The sequence below is a fragment of the Manis pentadactyla genome, chromosome 11, assembly GCF_030020395.1.
Source record: "Manis pentadactyla isolate mManPen7 chromosome 11, mManPen7.hap1, whole genome shotgun sequence".
Classification (NCBI taxonomy): domain Eukaryota; kingdom Metazoa; phylum Chordata; class Mammalia; order Pholidota; family Manidae; genus Manis; species Manis pentadactyla.
In genome coordinates, this window is record NC_080029.1 from 33928387 (window position 1) to 33940866 (window position 12480).

The 12480-nt window shown below is 35.9% G+C and overlaps 1 protein-coding gene across 3 annotated transcripts in view; it reads right to left on the minus strand.

Annotated features, from left to right (window-relative positions):
• PALS1 (protein associated with LIN7 1, MAGUK p55 family member) overlaps window positions 1–12480 on the minus strand; it is a 109148-nt gene that overhangs the window by 20721 nt on the left and 75947 nt on the right. For all 3 annotated transcript variants that reach the window (XM_036906004.2, XM_036906003.2, XM_036906002.2), the window contains 2 exons: window positions 3069–3252; window positions 64–135 (listed from right to left, as the gene is read on the minus strand). In XM_036906004.2, coding sequence (XP_036761899.2) covers window positions 64–135; window positions 3069–3252 — 256 coding nt within the window. The remainder of the gene's footprint in view (window positions 1–63; window positions 136–3068; window positions 3253–12480) is intronic.

Below are 12480 nucleotides of genomic sequence, written 5' to 3' on the forward strand. Positions count from 1 at the left end.
TTAAACAGTTCCAGATAGAGACCTAAGAAACCTCTAATAAATATCAAATATTAAGAGTCCAACCTGATTTTTCTGGCTCTTTATCTTCTTCAATGGTTTGCTTCATGGCTTCCCTTTGCTGCTGAAAACTTTTCCCTTAATAGCGGAAAGGAAAGGGAGTAAAATATTTAAGACAAAAGGACAGAAATATTTAAAAAACAAAACAAAAACAAAGGAAAACACCTTAAGTAACTTCATCACTTATAGTTCCTAAATCCTCCTGCCACCAAATTGGAGTATGTCAGCTATAAGTCACCAAATGTTTAAAGTATTAAGTTTCAACCTCACTGGCAACCAATACTAGAACACGTAACTAGAATTACTAGGATATATATATCTTTAATAGATATTTGTATGTATATATGTTACATATTAGAAAAGACAAATACTAAACCAGTGTTAGAAAATTTAATAGTTCAGTTTTTGCAAAGATTTAATTGAGCATTTACTACTTGGAAAACACTATGCTGGATCTTACAGTGGTTCTGATCATTTAGAATTATCTCAAATCAAGCAAATTAATTCTACGAGTTAACTTTCCAAAGAGTATGTGAACATTCATCACTTTATTTCAAGACACCACTCAACATATTCCTTGCATTTAATGATTTTTTGCTTCTACCTTTAAGCTATCAATGATACAAATAAATGAAAAACATGTTTTTCCTCTCAGAATTAAGATTTTAATATAGGAGGCTTTGAAGGTTTCTGACCATCTTTTTTTCAGTCATCTACCGTAAAATCAAATATATTTCTTCTAGAGGGTAAGAGTGGTTTTACCTAATTCTGGATTAGAGTTCTACTTTTACATTTAATTCTATTTCAAGCCAAGGATTCTTAAAATTCAACAAGTAAATTCCATCTATGTTAGGAAGATCCGTAGAATTTAGTGCATTTCATGTGAACACAAGCAAAAACATTAACGTTGAGTATATACACATATGAAGCACTAAAGGAACCCATGTTATCTCCAGGAGCTGAACAGATCGCATCCTTAGTAAAATAAGTAACTATGACTAGAGGGAAAATCTTTAAAGAGTTAAAATTTAAAAATTAATATTTGACTTTAATAGACTTAGAAAACAATAGGGAACAAAATAATTTTAATCCTTTACATATTTAATACATTATAGTTATATACTTCCATGACACATTTTTATAGTATGCAGGTACATAGACTATTTTTGCGATATTTGGAAATAGTCATTATGACCTCTTAAATATTCTTCTAATTCTAACAGAAAACCATTACCAAACTCAAATTAAGGTGGGTCCATTTATTTGTAGTATAAAAAGTCTTAAAAATGTTATCACTGAAATCTTACAAATGTTATCAGTGAAATCTCCTTAACTCATCTATATACTTTCAGAAACTCAATGCAATTAACCAATCAATAAACACTAGTTCTAAATATTGATGGGCTAAGGCTGACATGGTGAGAAGATATCAAATTAATACTTGGCACAGGTACTTGGTAGAACCATGATGGTTGCCCAATACTCCAGGATTTCTAGAGGAACGTCTTGTAACAGTTACTGTGAAGAATCTAGGGTGGAGCATCATCCTCCAAACTTTAAGAGACCTATTCCCCCTTCCTTGAAATATGACTGAGGACAGACAAAATTTGTTTCCAGCTTTTGGGTTTTTAAAGCAGTTAATGTGTGGCATTCTGTGATATTATACACATAGAGAACAGATGTAAATATTACACTGAAATTTTTTGTCACTCAGAAAAATCTCCTTGGTTTAGTTCCAGGGATAGAAAAGAGCCCTTCTAAACTGTTCCAAAGTCTTTAAGAAACTTCCTCTGTTCTACATATCTATACATATATACCACATATACAATAGTATTTTTTAGAATTGTTTTCACTCCCTCCTTTTTCCTTCTATACTATTATAGTCAATGCAATCTAAGCCACAACTAGAGAAAGTTACAGAAGAACCTTAGAAGATCTTATTCAAAGCACCAGTTCTGGAAGAACTTTTTTTAAAATCACCTTTTACTTATGAAACTAATAGATACTGCCCAGATTTAAAAAATAAGTAAGATGCAGTCACTGGCCTCAAGAAGTTTACAAACTGTGAATAAATGGTACGAAATACTATAATAAAGATACACAGATATAATATCATGGAAGTATTATAAAGTAGGGGACACAGAAAAGGAAAAAAATACATATTGTTTTATATTAACATATAAATAAGCTATTAATGGATATGCTTTAAAATCAAGTATGGAAGAGAAGCTTACTGAAGTACTAAGCAAAGTGCCTTATACAGTGCCGATATAAAAATATTTGTTGAATAAACTGATGAATTATTATCACTTCACCCTATTCCCATTTTATCATACTGTAAGTATTCCTTTACCTTCACTAATATGTTATTATACTTCCCTTGTTTCTGTTTCCATCATTCTACCCAACCCCCAATCCTGGGAACTGTAGGAACAATTTATAGGAAAAATTACCATTAGACATTTCATTCTATTAATTAACATCTTCACTCTAAGAAACATATTCCATTAAAACCCTTTACGTTCAATGTGAACTAAAGTTTTACTTTAGTCTAAGTTAGAGACAGTTTTCTTCAATAAATAGGAGACACCCTATCGCAATCCTAAGAAATCTTAGAAGTGATAAATTCAGTGGCCTTACTCTCCTGATTCCTTATAAAGTGATGCATCTTAACAAATTCTTATGTAGAAATCAAGTTTGATGCCCCAATTGATGATAACCTCCTGTTACATTGTAACACTGCCTTGAATACTGGGTAGACTTAATGAGACTGCAATGAATGTAACACAACATGGGCCAGGTTGATGAGATTTTATCACAACCCTATACTGAAGCCTGAGAAATTGGTCATATTTATATCAAGATATTTATGCAACAGATACAACTTAAGAACCCAACTACGTGAAAAAGTAATTACATCATTTTCTAAAAGGCATGAAAAGTTTTTTCTGTTAAGACTTGTGTTTTCAATGTTCTTTTAGCTATGTACTTTCTACTATACTGGATCTTACCTGGAATGAGCCCAGCTAGAGGCTGATTATCTTCATCCCCTTCTCTGTAGGCTTGCCACCAATTTGGATCTTCCTGACTGATCACATGAAGAATATCTCCTTTTTGAAAAGACAGACCTAACTCTCGACATGGAACGTAAGGGTCATCTGAGGGATCATAGTCAAAATGAGCTTTTACGTGTATCTAAAAGACAAAGGGCAAAAGTAAGAACTGTAATAATGATGAAATAGCAATGCAAAATATTTAGCATAACTACAATAAAAATGTGATTTTTCATTAGTGTAAAGATATTAGAAGTTGAAGAAGGGAGGATTAGATAAATAACTACTTTGGGGGCAGTGTTTTCTTAGGCTCATCTGCTTTCTTCAGTTATGTTCACCTTTCTCTGTTGATTGTAAACATGTACAATAAAGAGCACGCAGAGCTCTGTACCATTAGCCACTAACAAGCTAAATTATGTAATAGATTTTATACTTCTAACAGGGAAGTAAATGCATTTGACAGCAGTGGTTCTCAACTTTTCCTCCTACCCCAGTTATCTTTATAGGCTGTAAACATCCTTAAGCAACCAGTTTAAAATCTGTAGAATTTTTTGCAAACACATAAAGCACATATATAAACAGTCGGCTCCCTGGCCTGCTTCCCCACAATAATTATAACTATAACCCAGTATCTCCTTAAAATTCTCGACTGACATATTCAATTCTGTGTACTCATTATTTCCACCTGATAAGTCCTCAAATTTTCTTCCCTAATCTGTTTTTCTTCTAGATTTTCCTTCAGTAAGTAGTGTCATTACTCACTCAGTTGTTCAAGCATCCTTGCTTCCTTCCTTTCCTTAACCCTGTACACTCATTACAAGGTCTGTCATTTTTACTTTCAGAACATAGCCTGGTTCATTTTCTACTGCCAATGCTATCACTGACATTTAAGCCATTATCGTATTTTATAGTGACTTCAGTGACAGTTTCCTGTAACTCCTTGCTTCCATTATTGGATCTACTAATCCAATATCCACACAGCCAGAAGTATTTCTAAAAAATACAAATCAAACATAGTACTGGAGGTCCTAGCCACGGCAATCAGACAAAACAAAAAAATACAAGGAATCCAGATTGGTAAAGAAGAAGTTAAACTGTCACTATTTGCAGATGACATGATACTGTACATAAAAAACCCTAAAGACTCCATCCCAAAACTACTAGAACTGATATCGGAATACAGCAAAGTTGTAGGATACAAAATCAACACACAGAAATCTGTGGCTTTCCTATACACTAACAATGAACCAACAGAAAGAGAAATCAGGAAAACAACTCCATTCACAATTGCATCAAAACAAAATAAAATACCTAGGAATAAACCTAACCAAAGAAGTGAAAGACTTATACTCTGAAAACTACAAGTCACTCTTAAGAGAAATTAAAGGGGACACTAACAGATGGAAACTCATCCCATGCTCGTGGCTAGGAAGAATTAGTATCGTCAAAATGGCCATTCTGCCCAAAGCAATATACAGATTTGATGCAATCCCTATAAAACTACCAGCAACATTCTTCAATGAACTGGAACAAATAACTCAAAAATTCATATGGAAACACCAAAGACCCCGAATAGCCAAAGCAATCCTGAGAAAGAAGAATAAAGTAGGGGGGATCTCACTCTCCAACTTCAAGCTCTACTATAAAGCCATAGTAATCAAGACAATTTGGTACTGGCACAAGAACAGAGCCACAGACCAATGGAACAGACTAGAGAATCCAGACATTAACCCAGACATATATGGTCAATTAATATTTGATAAAGGAGCCATGGACATACAATGGCGAAATGACAGTCTCTTCAACAGATGGTGCTGGCAAAACTGGACAGCTACATGTAAGAGAATGAAACTGGACCATTGTCTAACCCCATATACAAAAGTAAACTCAAAATGGATCAAAGACCTGAATGTAAGTCATGAAACCATTAAACTCTTGGAAGAAAACATAGGCAAAAACCTCTTAGACATAAACATGAGTGACCTCTTCTTGAACATATCTCCCCGGGCAAGGAAAACAACAGAAAAAATGAACAAGTGGGACTATATTAAGCTGAAAAGCTTCTGTACAGCAAAAGACACCATCAATAGAACAAAAAGGAACCCTACAGTATGGGAGAATATATTTGAAAATGATACATCCGATAAAGGCTTGACGTCCAGAATATATAAAGAGCTCACACGCCTCAACAAACAAAAATCAAATAACCCAATTAAAAAATGGGCAGAGGAACTGAACAGACAGTTCTCCAAAACAGAAATACAGATGGCCAACAGACACAAGAAAAGATGCTCCACATCGCTAATTATCAGAGAAATGCAAATTAAAACTACAATGAGGTATCACCTCACACCAGTAAGGATGGCTGCCATCCAAAAGACAAACAACAACAAATGTTGGCGAGGCTGTGGAGAAAGGGGAACCCTCCTACACCGCTGGTGGGAATGTAAATTAGTTCAACCATTGTGGAAAGCAGTATGGAGGTACATCAAAATGCTCAAAACAGATTTACCATTTGACCCAGGAATTGCACTCCTAGGAATTTACCCTAAGAATGCAGCAATCAAGTATGAGAAAGACCAGTGCACCCCTATGTTTATTGCAGCACTATTTACAATAGCCAAGAATTGGAAGCAACCTAAATGTCCATCAATAGTTGAATGGATATTTCAGCCATAAGAATAGTTGAATGGATATCTCAGCCATAAGAAAAGGGCAAATCCTACCATTTGCAGCAACATGGATGGAGCTGGAGGGTATTATGCTCAGTGAAACAAGCCAAGCGGAGAAAGAGAAATACCAAATGATTTCACTCATCTGTGGAGTATAAGAACAAAGGAAAAACTGAAGGAACAAAACAGCAGCAGAATCACAGAACTCAAGAATGGACTAACAGGTACCAAAGGGAAAGGGACTGGGGAGGATGGGTGGGTAGGGAGGGATAAGGAGGGGGGAAGAAAAAGGGGGGTATTAAGATTAGCATGCATGAGAGCGGTGGGAGAAAGGGGAGGGCTGTACAACACAGAGAATACAAGTAGTGATTCTACAACATTTTGCTATGCTGATGGACAGTGACTGTAAAGAGGTTTACAGGGGCGACCTTGTATAGGGGAGAGCCTAGTAAACATAATATTCACCATGTAAGTGTAGATTAATGATAACAAAAAAAAAAAAAAAGGCAGTTCCTGTGTGGTGACCTCCAATGAGTTCTACACAATGGTATAAAGGGCATATAAAAGTGTAGGCAAAGGGTCTGTTTGTGTTTATACAGAGGATCAAAGCCTAATTTGGCTACCCCAAAAATGAACTAAGATACGATATGAAAAAGAACTTCCAACATCAGCACTCTCTGGAAGACTCATGCCAGAAGATGATCATCAAAAAACCCCAACAAAGATCCACACACTGCTACAGGTATAGATCCACTCATCCTACCAGTTCCTGGACTTGCCATGGGAATGAAGAAGGAGATATCTAAGCTGGCCTGTGCATACAGTAAAACAACAAATTTGACTGGATCTATACTGTTGGAACTCAACCAAGGATTAGGAGAAGTGCAAATTGTAGCGCTCCAAAATCTTACAACTACAGACTATTTACTGTTAAAAGAACATATGGGATGTGAACAGTCCCCAGGAATGGGTTGTTTTAATTTGTCTGATTTCTCTCAGACTGTTCAAGTTCAGTTGGACAATATCCACCATATCATAGATAAGTTTTCACAAATGCCTAAGGTGCCTAACTGGTTTTCTTGGTTTCACTGGAGATGGCTGGTAATTACAGGTATGCTTTGGTTATGTAACTATACTCCTATTATGTTAATGTGTGTGCACAATTTAATTAGTAGTTTAAAACCTATACATGCTGAAGTTACTCTACAAGAAGATATGTCAAAGAAATAATCAATCTTCCCATGTTTTCTTCCGCCTGCTACTTCTATAGCTTTTCTTCTTCCTTCCTAATTACAACCCTTAAATAGAATTCGTGCCTCATATCGAATTTACCGAGTATCATAATTCTTCCAAGTGGTAAAGATACCTCAAGACAAATGCTGGGCATAGAAGCCACAGGGCATAAATATGCAAAGAAATAAAAAGCTAACCTTTTCAAACAATAAGGCTTCTCTCTCACTTACCAACTTTACATTTCCCTGTATGGCCCCGGAAGATGACTGGTTAGCCAGAGACGGGTAAGATTCCTCAAGGGAGGAACAACCTAAGACAGGCACAGTCTCAGGGGGGCCATCAGGTGAGAAATTGGGGATCAACAGAGGTGAGGCTTAGAACCTCAAGAGTTCTAAGAGAAATTTCTGTTCTGAGAGAAATCTTCTGCATACGTGGATGTTTTATTGCCCTTGTCTAGCTTGGATTAACACATAGTCTACAGGCACACACCTGATCATCTACATTTGCTCTCTTACAACACTAAACTATGTTTTCTACCTTTATCTTGTATCTACCTACCACTTCAGCATTTTATTAAAAATAATAATAATAAAGAGAGAAATGTGGTATCCACATATAAATCAAGTATAAAAACCGAATGAGTATTCATATTTGAACTGACTGTTTATAGTTCATAATGCATGAGCAAAACCGAAAGTTTCTGTGATGACTGCCCTTGTACTGTTCACCATGTAATTTATTCACTATGTAAGAATTTGTTCTCCATGGAAGAACTTGTTTGTTATGCTTCAGAAGATTGGAGACTGATGAAAATTAGGCTTGGGGTGGATTAATGACTGTGCATTGAGCATTGACTCCCCTATACAGAATTTTATTGTTGTGAACAACCATTTGATCAATAAATATGAGAGATGCCCTCACAAGAAACAAAACAAAGCAAAAAAAGTACACACTTCCAATGGTAAAATAAATAAGTAACCGGGATGTAATGTATAGCATAAGGAATATAGTCAAAATATTGTAACAACTTGGTATGGTGATAGCTGGTACCTAGAATTATCATGTATATAAATGTTGAATCACTGTGTTGTACACCTGAAACTAATGTAATGTAATACTGTGTGTCAACTACCACCCTTCAATAAAAAATAATTATCTACAAAAAAAAAAGAAAAAAAAGACCTAAAAAAAAAAAAATACAAATCAGATCATGTTAGTGCATTTAAAATCCAAACTCCCTTACATGGCCAAGGAGACCTACCTGACCTGGTCTTACCTATTTCTCTATCCTCATCTCTTAGAATCCCCTCTGCACGCCTCTACCCCACTACTCTGCTCCACTCCCATAGGCTTTCCAAACACAAAGTGGTATAGAAACTTAAGTGATTTCAGCATTCTCCTATCCTAAGCCTTCAAGTTCCCCTTAACCCACATTTCTCTCCTATCTTCCCAGCCCATACCCCACAAATCAAGAGGCTTCAGTAATACTCCCAATCTTAATTAAAGCAAGGAAAAGTCTTCTATAGGTAAAGGTGACCCTATAGCAATTTCAATACTAAAGTCTCATAATATGATTTTATTGTACTCAGAACCCAGACTCACTATCATATATATACCTAATACAAGGTTAATTCATGTGTAGCTGTAATTTTCTATCATGTTCTTCTAATCATTTTCTTTGGACTGATAAGACATAGTAATGTTGAAACATTTTAATATTCACAATGGCTTTGTGAGACATTACCTGTTATACTACATGGCATTTAACAGTGTAGGTTCTGGAATAAACATGAGCTCTAAACGTGATTCAGTCACTTTCAACAGTAGGCTTGGGCAATTAACCTTTCCAAGTTTTAGTTTCAATGCCCATTAAATGGGTATAATAAAGATATTTATAGTTCATAAGGATGCTGTGAGGATTAAATGAGATAAAACACACAGAACAATCAGTACCATGCCTGACACAGAAAAATTGTAATAGATCATATTTATTGGACAATCAATAATCTCTTAGTTTTCTAGTATATATTCCATTACTAATAAGTAGCATAATTCCCCCTACATTTCAATTTACTCCTGTTAGATTGGGGCACTGGCCTAGATGAAAAAATACCTGCAGCTCAAATAATCTATTCCCCCCCTCCATAGTATTTCAATTGTATTATGGAATAATCTAAAGTTTAACATACTTGTCTGTGGATTCCAACCGTTTCTTCTTTAAATCAATGTGGAGAGAAGGAAACCCCACAGTATAAAAAAAGTGTATGTTTCCTGGGACAAATGTACCAGTCACGCAGAAAGTAAACTACAGAGATGCCAAGTCTCTTGCCCTCTGTGACTGATAGAGCAGCCATTGGTTGTTATGTGTAATACAAACAAACTTAAATAAGGGAGTCCTTTTGACAATTTACTCTTACCATTCATGACATTATAATTCAACAAGTGATTGTAGTGGAGTTTCAGGTAAAACCTATTTCATTTATCTATCTTACATACATGTTTCTAACATCACAGAACATGATCAGAAAAATACCTTTCACTGCTCTTTCTGGATGCTGACCTGAACCATAATGATGCCCAACAAACTGGTTTTAATTTCTTAAAAATCACTAATCCTGTAATTATTCTACACAAGCCAACTAAAATCATTCCCTATCCCTGTTTTCTTTGTGGAAACCTTTAGTGCAAGCTTTAATAGTAATTCAACTTAAGCCAATTATGTTTGATAACAACTTTGCAAGAGCTATTATTGCAATTGAGTGCTCTTTGCAATGAAAGGAAGATATAAAGGGAAAAAATCCCATTACATGTATCATTGTTTCTATTTATTTTTATTTTTTATTTTGGTATAATTAATATACAATCACATGAGCAACACTATAGTTACTAGATTCCCCCCATTATCAAGTCCCGCTACATTCCCCATTATAGTCACTGTCCATCAGCGTAGGAAGATGTTATAGAGTCACTACTTGTCTTCTCTGTGCTATACTGCCTTCCCCGTGCCCAGCCCTACATTATGTGTACTAATAGTAATGCCCTTTTCCCCTTATCCCTCCCTTCTCACCCATCCCCCCCAGTCCCTTTCCCTTTGGTAAGTGTTAGTCCATTCTTGGGTTCTGTGATTCTGCTGCTGTTTTGTTCCTTCAGGTTTTTTCTTTGTTCTTATACTCCACATACGAGTGAAATCATTTGGTATTTGTCTTTCTCTGCCTGGCTTATTTCACTGAGCATAATACCCTCTAGCTCCATCCATGTTGTTGAAAATGGTAGGATTTGTTTTCTTCTTACGGCTGAATAATACTCCATTGTGTATATGTACCACATCTTTTTTATCCATTCATTACTTATGGACACTTAGGTTGCTTCCATTTCTTGGCAGTTGTAAATAGTGCTGTGATAAACATAGAGGTGCATATGTTTTTCAAACTGGGCTCCTGCAGTCTTAGAGTAAATTCCTAAGAGTGGAATTCCTGGGTCAAATGGTACTTGTTTTTTTTAGTTTCTTGAGGAACCTCCATACTGCTTTCCACAATGGTTGAATTCATTTACATTACCACTAGCAGTGTAGGAGGTTTCCCCTTTCTCCACATCCTCTCCAACATTTGTTGTTTGTCTTTTGGATGTTGGCCATCCTAACTGGTGGTATGAGGTGATATCTCATTGGTTTTAATTTGCATTTCTCTGATGATTAGCAATGTGGAGCATCTTTTCATGTGTCTGCTGGCCATCTGAATTTCTTCTATGGAGAAGTGTCTGTTCAGCTCCTCTGCCCATTTTTTAATTGGATTATTTGCTTTTTCCTTGTTGAGGCACATGAGCTCTTTGGATGTCAACCCCTTATCAGATATGTCATTTATGAATATATTCTCCCATACTGTAGGATGTCTTTTTGTTCTACTGATGGTGTCCTTTGCTGTAGAGAAGCTTTTTAGTTTGATACAGTCTCACTTGTTCATTTTTGCTTTTGTTTCCCTTGCCCATGGAGATACATTCATGAAGTTGTTCATGTTTATATTCAAGAGAGTTTTGTCTATGTTTTCTTCTAAGAGTTTTATGGTTTCATAACTTACATTTTGGTCTCTGATCCATTTCGAGTTTACTTTTTTTTTCTATCATCCTCCAATTTTTATTTTGCTCCTTTGTAATTATATCTACATCCACCCTTGTCAACAGGCAAGAAATTATTTGATATCATTATACATTATATATTATGTTGTTATAAATTAGCTTATGTTTTCTGTAATTTTTAAAAATTCATTTTATTATTATTAATCTACAATTACATGAAGAACATTATGGTTACTAGACTCCCCCCTTCACCAAGTCCCCCTGCACAAACCCCATTACAATCACTGTCCATCAGCGCAGTAAGATGCTGTAGACTCACTACTTGTCTTCTCTGTGTTGCACATCCCTCCCTATGCCCCCCCCCCACATTATACATGCTAATCGTAAGGCCCCTTCTCTTTTTCCCTGCCCTTATTCCTCCCTTCCCACCCCTCTTGCCCAGTCCCTTTCCCTTTGGTAACCATTAGTCCATTCTTGGGTTCTGTGATTCTGCTGCTGTTTTGTTCCTTCAGTTTTTCTTTGTTCTTATACTCCACAGATGAGTGAAATCATTTGGTACTTGTCTTTCTCCGCCTGGCTTATTTCACTGAGTATAATACCCTGTAGCTCCATCCATGTTGTTGCAAACCGAGTTTACTTTTGTGTATGGAGTTATAGACAGTAATCCAGTTTCATTCTCTTACATGTAGCTGTCCAGTTTTGCCAACACCAGCTGTTGAAGAGGCTGTCATTTCCCCACTGTATATCCATGGCTCCTTTATCATATATTAATTGACCATATATGCTTGGATTTATATCTAGGCTCTCTAGTCTGTTCCACTGGTGTATGGGTCTGTTCTTGTACCAGTACCAAATTGTTTTGATTACTGTGGCTTTGTAGTAGAGCTTGAAGTTGGGAAGCGAGATACCCCACTTTATTCTTCTTTCTCAGGATTGCTTTGGCTATTCAGGGTCTTTTGTGGTTCCATATGACTTTTAGAACTATTTGTTCCAGTTCGTTGAAGAATGCTGTTGGTATTTTGATAGGGATTGCACTGAAACTGTAGATTGCTTTAAGCAGGATGACCATTTTGACAATATTAATTCTTCCTCCCAAAGAGGATGGGATGAGTTTCCATTTGTTAGTGTCCTCTTTAATTTCTCTTAGGAGTGTCTTGTAGTTTTCAGAGTATAGGACTTTCACTTCCTTGGTTAGGTTTATTCCTAGGTATTTTATTCTTTTTGATGCAATTGTGAGTGGAATTGTTTTCCTGATTTCCCTTTCTGCTAATTCATTGTTAGTGTATAGGAATGCAACAGATTTCTGTGTATTAATTATGTATCCCGCAACTTTGCTGAATTCCATTATTAGTTCTAGTAGTTTTGGTGGATTCTTCAGCGTTTTTTTATGTACA